The sequence below is a fragment of the Nelumbo lutea genome, chromosome 4, assembly GCF_056320005.1.
Source record: "Nelumbo lutea isolate HS-2025 chromosome 4, American lotus-T2T, whole genome shotgun sequence".
In the NCBI taxonomy this organism is placed as follows: Eukaryota; Viridiplantae; Streptophyta; class Magnoliopsida; order Proteales; family Nelumbonaceae; genus Nelumbo; species Nelumbo lutea.
This window is the reverse complement of record NC_142687.1, coordinates 38,977,105-38,992,086: the sequence shown is the minus strand read 5'-3', so window position 1 is coordinate 38,992,086 and position 14,982 is coordinate 38,977,105. Positions and strand designations below refer to the sequence as shown.

The 14,982-nt window shown below is 40.2% G+C and overlaps 1 protein-coding gene across 1 annotated transcript in view; it reads right to left on the bottom strand.

The window, feature by feature from the left end:
* The window catches only part of LOC148855315 (branched-chain amino acid aminotransferase 2, chloroplastic-like), a 58,497-nt gene extending 43,758 nt beyond the window's left edge, over window positions 1-14,739 (bottom strand). Inside the window, exons 1-3 of the mRNA XM_088983433.1 lie at window positions 14,370-14,739; window positions 14,122-14,207; window positions 12,540-12,717 (exon numbers count right to left, since the gene is read on the bottom strand). Coding sequence (XP_088839559.1) covers window positions 12,540-12,717; window positions 14,122-14,207; window positions 14,370-14,501 — 396 coding nt within the window. The 5' untranslated portion in view covers window positions 14,502-14,739. The remainder of the gene's footprint in view (window positions 1-12,539; window positions 12,718-14,121; window positions 14,208-14,369) is intronic.
* Between the last annotated feature and the right edge of the window lie 243 nt (window positions 14,740-14,982).

Genomic DNA, 14,982 nt, shown 5'->3' with positions numbered 1-14,982 from the left:
ATCTCAGCTCTAAGGGAGTCACCCACTCCAATTGGGCCTGAAAACATAGCAGAGATGACCCCATTTTCATCCCTAAAAACACCCCCAATCCCCGATTGTCCCGAGCTTCCCCCACTACATCCATCAAAGTTTAATTTCAAGAATCCACTAGGTGGGGGGGTCCAAGCCACACTCATTACTGACTTGGTCTAGATGCAATTTGCAATTTCACCCCACTTCCTCAACATGTCACCCACAGTGTAATCTGTGAATATTTCCAAAGATTTCAGCCACTATACCGCCTTGAAATGTATGATAGCCCTCAGATCTGTTGTTCCTCTCTGAGTTTCTGAGAATATCTTAGAGTTTCTTTCTTCCCACAGTGTCCAACATACTGTAGCCCTTAGTCCTCTCCACATTGTCCTTCCCCTTTTTAACTGCCACCTGAAAAAGGAAGGGGAGAAAAGGCCCTGCATGTCTGAAGGGGGATTCCAGCTGCATCCAAATAAGGAGAAAGCCCAATCCCACAATGACCTCGAGAAGTGGCAAGACACCATTAGGTGAAAACCAGTCTCCCCATCTGCTTTACACAGAACACACCACTGAGATGACAAGAAAGTATTGGGTCTCTTCTTTTGGAGTAGATCACCAGTGTTGATTCTTTCCAGATAGGCTTCCCAACAAAAACTACCAACCCTAGGAGGTATAGCTCTGCACCAAACCTCACCAACAGGGAAAGGGGGCAAGGTAGGACTGGTGGACTGACTTAAGACTTTGAAGAACGAAGCACAAGAGAAAATGCCATTGGGGGTAGGTGTCCAAATTCTAGAATTCGCCTTAGCGGGGTCTAAGACAACGTTATCAAGAAGTGCAAGAAGGCTCGAAATACAGTCGAAGTCTGAGTCCCTCAAATCCCTTCTTAGACCCAAGTTCCACCCAATCCCAAAAGTGGAAGATGTCGGGGTGGTGAAAGACGATATCGGCTCATTTTTCAAATCAGAAAGAGCATACAAAGACGGAAACTGATCCTTTAGAGGGGCGCTCCCCACCCAGGTTTGTTCCCAAAATTTTATGGAGTTACCGGAATTCAAGTCATACTTGATATTAGGGAAGAAAACTGGTAGTAGGTCATGAATGGCTTTCCAAGGAGAATTGCTTGTGATCCTAGCCCTGATTCCAGCGTCCCATCCATTGTGCTCCAGCCCATGTATACTTGCCACTATTCTAGCCCATAGCTTCTCCCTCTCCATAGGAAACCTCCACAACCACTTCCCCAACAGAGTCATATTCCTTCTCCTAATACTCCCAAGCCCCAAACCACCACACGACTTACTTCTACACACTATTTCCCAGCTAACTCTATGATCCCTCTTCTCCTCTCCCGGCTCCCACAGGAAATTTCTCATTATCTTCTCTAATCTGTTAGCAATCTTCACTGGGATTTTAAACACCGACATGAAAAAGATGGGTAAGTTAGCAAGTGTGGCCTTAATTAGTGTAATTCTCCCACCAAGAGAGGTAGTTCTTTTTCTAGGATACCAATCTTTTTTCAAACCTTTCCATCACCGGGTTCCAAAAACTCTCTTGGGATTATCACCTAATGGTAATCCTAAGTAGTTTAAAGGCCACCCCGAAACTTCACACCCCAGCACTTCAGCACTCTCCTTGATCTCTCCCTCCTCCAAATTCACCCCCACTACACAGTTTTTCCCAAGGTTAACCTTCAAATTGGACATTTGCTCAAACAGTTGTATCGCCGACTTTAAGTTCCTGATAAACCTCACATCACCACCTTCACAAGACAGAATCGTGTCATCAGCAAATTGTAAGTGAGTGAGGGGGGTTTCCACCCTCCCAACCCTCCAGCCTCTAATGAGCCCCCTAGAATCTGCTCTGTGAATCAATTTCCCCAAAACCTCCGCAATTAAAATGAACAAGAAAGGAGAAAGGGGTCTCCTTGTCTTATACCCCCACTGGCTGGAAAGAAATCTACCACTGTCCCATTCACTAGCACTGAATAATGACAATTCCAGACACAGCCCATGATCCACTTACACCATCTAGCCCCAATCCCGAATTTAGTTAAGACTTTCCTCAAGAACTCCCAGTCCACCAAGTCATAAACCTTTTCCAAGTCCAGCTTACAGACCACTCCCTTCTTCTTATCCCTCTTAAAGTTCTCCACACTCTCATTAGCAATTAAAATCTTATCTGTAACTTGTCTTCCACTCACAAAAGCTCCTTGATAGTGTGCAATGATATCTGGCAGTACCTTCTTTAGCCTCAAAGACAACACTTTTGCAATGATCTTATACAAGCTATTAACCAAGCTTATTGGCCTAAAATCCTTCGGGTGGGGTGCATCTTTCTTTTTTGGAATTAAGGCTATAAATGTAGAGTTCACACCCGGATTGACAATTCCTCTCCTGAAAAACTCCTCAAACACCCGCAAGAGATCATCTTTCAAGATATCCCAACAATCCTGATAAAAAGCCATTGTAAACCCATCCGGCCCTGGAGCTTTTGTTCTATCCATAGAAAACACAACCTCCTTGATCTCTTCTAGATTAAAGTTTCTTTCCATCCTTCTCCTGTTCTCCACCCCTACATCTAGCCAATCCAAACCTTCTACCCACACCCTTCTACTCACAGGCCTTCTTAGAATAGATTTGAAGTGCTCCACACAGGCCCTGACAATCTCCTGTTGCTGTACTAACTCAACTCCATCCACTTCCAATTTGGAGATGAAGTTCTTCCTTCTCCTGCCATCTGCTAGAGAGTGGAAATACCTAGTGTTTCTATCTCCCTCTTGCAACCATTTACACCGAGATTTTTGCCTCCAGCTAATTTCCTCCTTGTGCAAGTAGTCCTCTAACTGTCTTCTCAATTCTCTCCTGAAGTCATTGTCTTCCTCTCCAAATTCTCCCCTTTCCTCTTTAAAGTCAAGGCTTTCAATCTTCTTCATCAAGTCTCCCTTTCTTTCTTCTATCCTCCCGAACTTCATCAAATTCCACTCCTTGATTCTTGCTTTCAAGAATTGTAGTTTCTTATGGAATCTCATCCCCTCCCACTCCACCAACGGGTTACACTCATGCCACCACTCCCTCACTTTATTAGGAAACCCTGGATGAAGTAACCACATATTTTCAAATCTAAAGGGGGTAGGACCTCCACACCTTCTTTCCTCCTTACCTAACACAATGGGCTAGTGATCCGATGTCACCCTTGGGAGAGCTCTAGAAGCCAAGGTTCCCCAATGTTCTTCCCAATCCAAAGAGAACAGGAATCTATCCAACTTAGAGCAAATGGGTCTAGATTGAAGATTTGACCATGTAAATGCCTTATGTGCTAGGGGAATCTCTTTAAGCTCAAAGGCATCCACAAAACTGTTGAACTTCCTCATGCTTTTTGTCACCCTCTGGTTAACCTTATTGGATTCCTCCGAGAATCTAATCACATTGAAATCCCCACCCATGCACCAAGGCCCATCCCACAACCCTCTAACATCAGCTAGTTCCTCCCACAGCTCCTTTCTCTCTCTGTAGTCATTCGGTCCGTAAACATTTGTGAGCACCCACATATAATCATCCTCTTGTTGCTTAAACTTCATGGAAACCGAGTACTTTCCGATCAACTCCTCCAGACCTTCAACCACATCCCTCTTCCACATTGTTACAATCCCCCCGGAAGCACCCCACGATGGAGCTGCTACCTAGCTAATCCCCTTGGCTTTCCATATACTCCTTGCCCACTTGTCATTAAACTCCATTCTCTTAGACTCTTGCAACAGCACAATGTCTGGGTCATACCGTCTTATTACCTCTTTTATTGTTGCTCTCTTCTTCAACTAAGAATCTTCATTCCGCTTCTTTTTAAAAACCCCTTGCCACCTACCCACTACTTTCCCTCTTTCCTTCTATCTCCTTTTACCTCGAGCTTCTTGTCTCCTACATCTCTCTTTAGTCTCTCTACTTCACTCAACCTCCTCTTCTTTGTTATGATCTGCATCTTCCTCTTCTGTAAACTTTCTTTCAACTCGTTCGAATCTGCTAGCCTACAGCCCAACTTCCCTATAAATTCTGCTATCGTGTCTTCTCTCACCGATTCCACCACCCCTACCCTTCATACAGAATCCCCTTCATCTCTGTCCACCTGCCTTTCCTTTCTCTCCTCTAGTCCCACCTCAGTTCTTTCCTCTCCAACCTTCCTCCCTTTAATGTTACCTCCCTCCTTCACTGCTTTCGCCCCGTAATCCTCTCCATCTCTACCCTCATTCTTTCCTTCCTCTCCACTAACCCCTCCTCTCTTCCTTCCTCCCCTTCCCTCCTCCAGATCAGCTTCCCTTCCACTTCCTTAAACACTCTTTCAATGATTTCCCACACTTTTCCACTCCTATACCTTTCTTCACGCACCTTCCCACATTCCTTCCTTCCCCTCTCCCCCTCCTTAGAGAGCCCGCCTATTAGCTCGACTGCATATTCATGGGCTACAGGACATGGTACAGGAACGGAATCTGGAACCAAAGACAAAGGAGACACATTAGTAGCACAAACTGAAATCACAAGGTTACCTGGGACTGATGGACAAGCTAGAAAAGGACTGCTCCCAGCCTCCTTCTCTTGTTCCGGAGGTTGGTAAACATTTATCTTCCTGAGTTGGTTGGGAAGTACTTCTGTCCTTTGGTCAACCTGGTGATCTTTCCACTCTACCCCTGGGTCAACCCTAGATGGTGTATTCCTACTCTGCTTCCGGTTCTCCCGATTTTCCCCTTCTGATAAACCTTGCACACTCTGTGGTCTTGGGAATGAGATAAGCCGATTGCAGTCTTCACCCTGAAATAATCTTACAACATTCCACCCTTCCATGTCACCTCCAGCACAGCTGCCTTCATCGTTTACACTGCCCACGCTAGAGCCATCAACAGAAAGGTCCTCTGATTCATCATCGCCTTCACTGCACTGCACCCATCCTTCAATCTTCTCTTTCTTCTCTTCAGTTTTTCCCCTAGTGAAACTTGGCTTTGGCCTCTCTGAGAAGCCTCGCAAGGGGCTAAGCTCCTTCAGACTTCATCAGGAGACCCACTATAAAGCCCGCTTCTTTTCTGGTTTCCAACGCTGCGCGCATTCCCCCTTTTGCCTCGCAACTGGGGACAATGATAGACCGTAACCGTTGTCTATCTTAGTCGAAACCCCAGTCACGTGTTTCATTAAAGGCTCATGCGCCTTTTTAACAAGCTGGGTCGGGCCCGCTGACCTATTTGGGTTTTTAAAAATACCACTAGCAGTCCACATGGGCTTTTGCTTTGGCCCATTCTTAAACACCCACGAACTCACGTGACTTTTAAGAAGGTCACGCACGTCCAACCCCGGGCTCAGTTTGGTTTTAACAGGTCTCGGTTCGGTTCTTCCTTGAACCAACCCCTTTTCCTTGTTCAAACAAGTCAGATTGGCACTGGTTACAGCTTGTGCAAAGGACCTGCCACCCTCCAGACTGTTCACTGCTTCCACACGCAAAAATCCTGCCCCCTAAATGCTACCCTTTTGTTTCTCCAGCATTTGTTTTTCCATTTTAGTGAAAGTGCTTTTCTTGTTTGAATCCTCCAACCCTTTCTTGCCACGAAGCTCTTCTTCTTCAACCTTCTCATCTCCCTCCCTACGAGCCTCTTTCCAGAGCACCGATTCAGTGGATGAAGCCAGCCACACTGAGTAGCAATGCCCTTCAACTAGCACCTCTATCTTCCGAGGAATCTCCTCAGGTTTTACTCCATTCAATAAAATGGAAGCTGAACACAAGTCTCCCCAAAAGGCACCTCCTAGTGATCCTCCACACATCAAAGCAATGGCTTCAGCAGTTTCTTGCTTCCACAAGTGAAAGGGAAGACCTAAGAGACGCACCATCACTCCATCTTCAATAAAGAAATCTTTGGAGTTTGATCCCGGACACCATCTTGATACTGTGAAGTTTCCAAGTTTAGCTTGGATATTTAAAGCCTCAACTTCTACTCTGTTCTCAAGCAGATCCAGCAAAGCCTTGTCCTTCTCAAAAGGTGTTAAAATAAATGTGCTCTTCAACTTTAATCTTGCCGTTAACAGATCTACAACTTTCCTCCAGTCAAGAATGGGAGCTGAAGCTTTAACTATCAGTTTACTTTCCTGCCTCAGCTATCACTAAAAGAGTCTCTTGCTTAATATTGTTCACCATACTATTAGAACTACTTATCTTCCTTTTTGCTATTGCCTCTCTTTTAGCACTCAAGCGTTGCAATAATTCACATAAGACGCCATGAACTGCCTTCCAGCCCTGACTCCTTCCTTCTGGGAAGCAGATCATCTGCTCTCTACCCTTGCCAAAAAATTCCATCAAGGAAATAAAGTAACCTTTAAGGTTTCTCTTACATTCTACAACAAACCTTCTTCCAATTTCTGAGAGAAGCTCTTTCCAACTATTTTGCTTGCCTTTGTTACTTGCACCTTCCACAAACTCCTTGAGCCCTTCAATTACCCCCAAACCTTCTAACAGCACCATCCCTCTCTTTGCTTCCCTGATTTTCAAGCTCAGCTGACCATTTAATCTCAGTTCCTCAAATAGGAGCTCCTTAGATTCAACCTTCAAAGCTTTTTTCCAACGGCCTACCTCCACAAATTCTCCCATCTCAGTTCCTCTCCCTCTCACCATCCCTCTCTTTGCTTCACCCTCTCACCCTCTCGCCCTCTCACCGTCTCAGACAATGGCAACAGATGAAAATGAAACTCAGTTCCTCACCCTCTCTCTTTGCTTCACCCTCTCACCATCTCAGACAATGACAACAGATGAAAATGAAACTCAGTTCCTCACCCTCTCCAGGTGCAAGAGACCATTATAGGACTGATTACCTAATGAGCTTTATCTTACATAAGTCCATTATCCTTGAGTCTTCATGGGGTGACTAAATCGAAGGATCATTTATGTGTAAATGTTGGGCCCAAACTGAGCCCAAGCTGATAAGGCTAAGGGTTCACTACTCCTTAGCAATGAATTCGGCCTAACCTCTACCAAAGGTGGGGTTGAACCCTTATGGACTTGTATGAGACCTTTATGGGTCCCATGCCATACAATATTCTGGCCCAAAGTGGCCATGCAACACCTTGGGACATGAACCATTAGAGAAAGCGGGCCTAAGGCCCACTACTAATATGATTAGTTAAGTGATCACATGATAACTTCATGTGATTTGGGTTGAAAATAGGCATGGATCTGGGTACGGAGCACCCATTCTCTTAAGAAGAGAGTTCTTATCAATTATAGATAAAACCCTAATCAAAATTTGATGTGGATCAGCTCCTAAATCCTAATTAGGTCAAGAGAGTGCTCTATAAAAGGGACTAAGAGGGGAGGGGTGAATTCACCAATTCTCTCCACCCTCTTGCTCTCTTCTCATCTCCCTTTGCCTCCTAGAAACCCTAATTTAACCCAGCTGTGATAGGGGCTGATTTCCATAAATCCTCTACTGTGTTTTTGCAAGAAAAACATCAGAGCATATCAGATTCACATGCCCACTTCAATCTAAGCAAGTTCGAGACCGGTTTTTGCTATAACGGTGTTGTTGAATCGATTTCGCGTACACACTATGCCATTTTCAGTTGGAGGCCGATTTTGGGACTGATATTGAGCACGAACTATCACTCTGGGAGCTGCATATTGTGGACTTCGTATCAGGTATAATCAATTTTAATTTAGTTCCAAATCTGTTCAGGTTCAATGCAAGATCGATCCCGAAATTTCAGATTTCAAAATTAACAGGAAATCGGTTCCCGAGTGGGGTTAGAAAAATTTTTTAAAATTCGACCAGCCACTAAACTTGGTTCAGCCATGTTTAATCTGATTTCTGATCCTTCAAACATGGACTAGCAATTTCTGAAAGTTTTTGAGAGACTCATCATAAAGGAAGACCCTGATATTGTGATAAATTGGCCAAGAGACAGATATAGTTGTTTCCCTTTTTATGAGGTCTTATCTATAACTGCTTTTTAGTTTTGAGTTCTGTTTTGCCTTCCTGTTTCCTTATTTTAGGCTTGTGTTCTTGACATCATTCGGTGCTTGTAATCTCCTCCTTTAATCCTTCCATTTCAAAAAGGTTTGAAACAAGGAGATTTGTTTTCTCACCATATGATTAATAAAAGTTTGCATTCTGCTACTGATCAAAAAAATATCAACAAATAGCTGATAAAAAATATTAAAAAATAAAAGGAAAAATAGAAGAATCATGTATACAAGTAGGTATGAACCAAAGGCTAATTTCCTTAAGTTGGGCATTTTCCATGTTAGGAGATTTTGGAAATAAAATCTGGCACCTACCAAAATTTCATAAAAGTGTAAAAATTCTAAAGATATGTATTATAGAACCTTGTGGCATTTTAGATCAAACCAAGATCCTTAATTTCAAGATTCATAAGTTTGATCATAGAGCAAAACTATAATCAAGGACCCTGTAACAGCAAGAGGGCCTATAAAGATATGTACTATAGTTAAGCAAAGCTACTATAGTCAAGGACCCTGTAACTAGCCAATCGTAGTCTTTTATTTCTCTAAATTATCCTTATTACTTTTTTATAGACTTATTATCCCTTATTTATTATTTTTCTGTTATTGGAGAGGACACTTTTGTCACTGTAATTTTATGACTTAACAGGGGTATTTCTGTAATAGCTCATCCTTAGCGGAAGGGAGAAAAAACTTCTCCTTTCTCTACTTCAGCTGATGTTTTTTTCTCTTTAACAGATCTGATTTCTTCTATCTCTTCTCCTTCTTTATATGATTCAAACAGAAATTTTTTCTTGTTATTGTAGAAAATTTCTTAATCAATCAAATCCAAACATCCTTCTTTTTCCTTTCAGTTCTTGAGAAATTTTGGGGGAGATTCAGTATCTGCCATGCTGACCATGTTTTAATTCTTTTTGCTTTTTCTTTTACTTTTTCGAGAAAAAGTAGCAGAGTTTCATTAATAAAGAAAACAGAGATACATGAGATGATGTACAAACAAAAACCTAGAGGGAGCCCCATAGGAGCTACACAGGAAGAGAATCAAGAGACCTATCACTATATAAATCATCCAAATGAACACCAAATTTTTCTAGGCCATCTGCTATTGAGATATTTAAATTCTTTTTTTGGAAGTGATGGTGCATTGCAGATATTCTCTACTTTCAAATTTTCAAATACAAAGAAAGTAAGAACAAGTGGCATATGCATTTCAAGAGAAGCGGTGGGGCTGGCTGATTGGCTCAAGAGGTGTCCTTAAGACCTATGACCAAGGTTAAAAATTTCGCAATGTATCGGACCGTATCGGCCAATACATATCGTTCTGGTACAAGTCCGATACACGGAACTTATAGAAATTATCTATAGCGTTCATTTTCGTATGTATCGGTCTGTATCAGACTGTTTCAGGTCCGTATTGGCCAATATGTTCCAAAACAGTCTGAGACAGCCTGATACAAGTGCCCTTCTCTCTCACTAATTTCATTAAATTACATTTAGGGCCGAATTACCTCTCATTAATTTTATATTTACTCCTATATTTAAGTGCAATTTCTCTCTCATTAATTAGTTAATTACTCCTGTAATTAATGCATAATTTTAAATTTCAATTTCAATTTTAGCGCCTAATTGGAATTCTCTTCTCATTAATTCCATTAATTAATAACCCTCTTTCTCATTAAATTCGTTTTGTTAGTATCAAACTACAAACTTAGCAATAGCAAGATTCGAACCTTAGCCATTAGGCTTTAACAACTAGAGGTTCACCACTAAGCCACGCCCATTTGCTTGCTATAAGTTTATGCATTTTTATTTTTAAGTAAATTCTCTTTTTCTTAGTGTATGCTTATCAATAAATGTTAGAATTAATTATTAAAATTTATGTATTAAAAAATATTAAGATAAATTATATTGATTATTTTAAAACTAATGTATATCAATATACATTTTAGTTTTTTTTTCACATTTTAGTTAATCCATCATTTGTCCATAGTTACTAAGTGTGACCCAATATCTCGAAATTTTATATAGACCATTAAATTACAGTTTTTTTACTTTTACATAACTTATTTATAATCATATAAAACTTGTAACTGTTATTATTAATATATTTTTTAGGATTTACTTGAGTTTTTTAGCATATTTATGTGTATCTTGATTTTTCTTCCGTATCCATACATATCCAAAGCATATCCCAATGTCTCTTAAAATTATCTTTTCGGTACTTTAAACCTTGCCTATGGCAGGCGAGAATACCTTATTAAAATGGTATTGTTGAGCATAAAAATTGACATCTTCTATAGGTCACCAAGGCTCTTCTCTTTCAAATAGAAGTTCTTAAATCTTATTAGAGTGATATTGTCCTCACTACTGTTATCTTTTAAATCATATGACTCCAATACTAGGTGACAAAACTCCTCAATCCCTTTTTTTATGAGTAAAACCCCTCACTCCTTTATGTTCCCTTATGGTCCATCATTTTCTCTTCAGCCACACATCATAAAAACCAATAAGGCCTATAAGTGTTATAGTCCTATTTCAAATAAATGATAATGTCACCTTTTCTGAGTGTATTCCCTACTTTTCCAGTTCCAATTCCAATCGTTCTCTTGACACACATCTTCTTCTTTTTCCCATTATTGATGCATTTCCTTTATTTATTGTGCTCCTAAGCCACCTATGAAGGTTTACTCTTGATGATGCTCTAACCAGACAACCATTGCTGTATTACATCAGAATGGTACCTGGGAATTGATTCCTCTTCCTCCTGGAAAGAAAGTGGTTAGGTGTCAATTAGTTTACACAGTAGAATTTCTTCACAACCAATCTACTGAACATCTTAAAACTAGATTGGTAGCCGAGGCATTTACACAAGCTTATGGTGCCGATTATGCTGAAACCTTCATACCTATGACTAAACTTTCATCTAGTTGTGTTGATTGGATGTATAAAACAAATGTATATTCGGATGACCATTTACATGAAGTTTACACTGAGAAACCACCTAGATTTGTTGTTTGAGGGGACTGTATAAGGATCACCTATAAACTAAGAAAGGTTATATATCAACCTAAGCAATCAACACATTCCTAGTTTGGCAAGTTGAATATGGTTGTTCTTATTTTGGCATGTAAAGGTGTCAATTTGATTATTCAAATTTTTGTCAGAATTCAGCAACTCGTCAGGTCATTCTAGCAGTCTATGTGGATGATATTGTGATTAGAGGAAGTGACTTAAATTGTTTCTAAAGCAGTGTTTTCATATTATAGACTTATAGGAACTAGATAAGTTATGATTCGTCCTAGCTATCAGAGTTACTCAGTCCAGAAGAGGTTGGCCTCTCACAATGAAAAATATGTACTTTACATGCTTGAAGAGGTAGGTATATTAGGCTCTAAACCTATCACTACTCCCATGGGTTTGAATACTAAATTTGCATCATATATGGAAAGGTGAGTTGATAATCCAGGTCAGTATCAAAGGTTGGTAGGAAAATTGAATTTTCTAACTATAACTCAACCATACATCTAATTTATTGTTAGTGTCTTCAATTAGTTTATGGATTCTTCAAGAGTTCCTCACCTTCATGCAGTTTTCCAAATATTATAGTATCTGAAGGGATCCCAGCCCCCATATTCATGTAAATATATCTGACTTTACTGATGCAGACTAGGCTGGTTCACCATTTGATCACAGGTCCAATATTGGTTATTGTACATTTCTTAGAGGAAATAGAAAAGTAAGAAGCAAAAGTGTTGTTGTTAAATCAAGTGCCCAGGAAAATATCTAGCTATGAATCAAATTACATGTGAGCTGATGTGGCTGAAGAATCTTCTTCAATAAACGGGTTATGTTGTATCACTTTCCACACATCTTCATTGTGATAATCAAGCTTCCATACACATGTTTCATGAGAGAATAGAATACATTGAGGTTGACTGTCATTTTGTTAATGAGAAAGTCCACAGCAACGATACCGTTTCCAATTAAAAAAATAAAAGTCCACAGCAATGATGTTGCCACTCCTTGCATTGAGTCAAGAATCAACTTACAGATCTCTTTCTTAAAGTGTTGATTGTTGAGGTGTCCTAGAGTAGACTCCATTGTGTCTGAGCTAGGGTTAGATGATATATACTCACCAGCTTGAGGGGGAGAGTAAGAAGTATAGACCAGTCGACTGCATCCTTTTATTTCTTTTATTATTACACTTTGTTTATTTTTCTGCTCCTTGAGCTGAGACACTCTTGTTGTTGTAGTTTTATTACTATTCAACTGCATTTTTGTAATAGCCCATTCTTACTTCTTAATGGAAATGGAGAGAACTTTTCTCTATTTCCTCTCTTTTTATATGGTTAAAAGTTAAAAACAGAAATCTGTTCACCACCAATTTAAATATGTTTTTTAGTTTTGGATGCTGCAACAAAAATGCATTAATGCATGATACAAATTGATCAAAAAAAGACTGTGATATACAAGATCTAAGGTCTATACATTGAAAATAAAGAAATGAAATGCCTACCAGTGCAATGGTTCAGATAACTAACCTGCCCATAGTTTAAGACACCAGATGATGGGCTCAACTCAATGTTCCCAAAACGCTGCAAATCACCTTTTGAAAATTTCCCATTCTTGGAGCATTTGGTGACATACATATAATCAGTTGGCACAAGACCAAATCCAAGATCATCCCAATTTATATCAGCCAATTCATATGTTTCAGTGCTGTTGTTAACCAATAAATGTCAATATTTGCTACAGGTCAACACAAGCATAAAAATTCAATATTTAGAAACTAATAAATGCTTCCATGCTTGAACTCATATAACTGCTCAAATGCTTTTGACTAAATAGTCAATTTGATCTATATTCCCAATGTCTTTGCATTCCAAGTATTGAAGACACCCAGCACTGGAAGGGTGTTTCATGAATGAGATCATTCATTCCACCCACAAAGAAGTTGGATACTGGTCAAGATTCACATGGAAATGAGATTTTTTTTTGATAAATATGGAAATGAGATGATTAATAAAAACATTTTTGGATACCATATTAATAAGTGGATAAAACGATTAATCTTGCCAATCCAAAAGATGTCTCTCCCACTTTGAACTTCACCTAATGAATTTAGTGGTTGTTTCCAGTATTAACTTTGAATTACAACCACTGGGGACCAATAGGCATTTTTAAAACTCATGTGCATTTGAGCTAAAAACAAGTTCCACTGGTTTAGCATAGCTGTCCGGCCCTAATACAAAGCCTGAAGCCCGGTGTACGTTACACAATTTCTTAATTCTATCTTCTAATTCCATATTTTTTTTTACTTATTCCTATCCAATCACACATTTGGCACCTCAAAAATATGGAACTAAAAGAGCAAGTAACCTTCAATATATATATATATATAGAGAGAGAGAGAGAGAGAGAGAGAGATTTGCAACATTGCAAGAATCTGAGTTCGTGAATGCACATAATATTTGCAGAATAGAGGAAATCAAAATAGACGTTAATCTCTAATACGCAATTGTAAAATCATGTTTTCATGATTTTGGCGTGCCTATTCTTGTTTGAATGAGAAGATCAACCACCCAACCAACCTTCCACCCAAATTTTCCTACCGCCTAAAACTCTGCCAAGAAAGCGCTAATTTACGTTTGATCCTATGTGCCCAGAGAATGCTATGCGTTCTCCACTTTCGGACCTCGCAAAGAGAGAACGTGTTTTTTCCTTTTAGTTTCTCTCTCATTCGCGGAGCGAAGAAAGCGGGCTTTGCCCCTGCTACCGCTATCCTTGGGAAACCAAAAGAGCTACCGAAGGAAAGGGATGCAGTCTCAGAGAAAAAAAGGACGCAGGTTTCATGAAAAATCTCTACCATGAAATGTTTTCTCGGAGCTAGCTAAACATGGTATTATTGTGAGAGCTAAACAATGAAATCCACTTCATCCGTTCATCGGAATGCTCGCAACATTTATGCACATGGAATATTTTCTTGAAGCCAACCAGGAAAATCCATTCCACCATAATGTTTTCTTGAAACAAGTACATACAAAAACACCCACATAAAGAATTTATTTGATCTTTGAATAATAGCGAGAAAGAATGACTTCTAAATTGTGTACGATTACATACCTACAAATATCAGATAATGCTGTTCCTTGAGATACGGTGGAATTCACTTGAACACAAGAAGAAATGAGAGACGGTTGATTCTGTAGCTGCAAAAATATACAAATCAATAAGCCAATGTTACAGAGAGAGAAAAGCAAGACCAAATCAAGACTCCCCTCCACGAACACGGTCTTTTATCAACGAGCAACGTCATTAATCGCGATAAATTATCAGAAAAGTGAGAAACAGATTGAACAAAAAAGAGAAACCTTGAGAGATGATAGCGGCAGGTGTCGGCTGTTTGTGAAGGGAGCAGGGAGGAGAGTGGTGAAGTTGCGCGACGAGAAGAGAAGATGGTTCGGTTGAAGCTGAAGTCCTGAAAGGGCGAAGCCGCTCCCCATTGGAGATTGATTGTCTCTGAGCTTCCGTGAGAGCGCGAATCGAGCAAGCGAGAGCGAAACACAGAGAGGGTGGGGGAGATGGACCGCTGGACAGGACTACCGTGTTTTGTTGGTGAGAGAGAGAACTTAAACTGACGGGGGGATCTACAGTCAAACAACTGCGGAATATACGAGAGAAAATTTTGCCTACAACACAATGATGCAAACAATCTACTTAGGATTGTAGTTCGATAATAACGGTTGGATTGGAATAATTGCCGTACTCTATATTGTCGAGTCTCGAGTCGGGTATCATACCCTCCGGCAGCGTAGATAGAAATTTCCTTCATGTGCATGGATGATGGCAAAATGACGTGGCATATCACGAGTGAAAAATGGTATTTCAGTTTTAGGCATAGAGTCCAATCAACCCTAAATGTTATTGAATCGTACGGCTCAGAAAAGTCCGAGGACAGCTGGACAGATGATAAGGACATCAGAC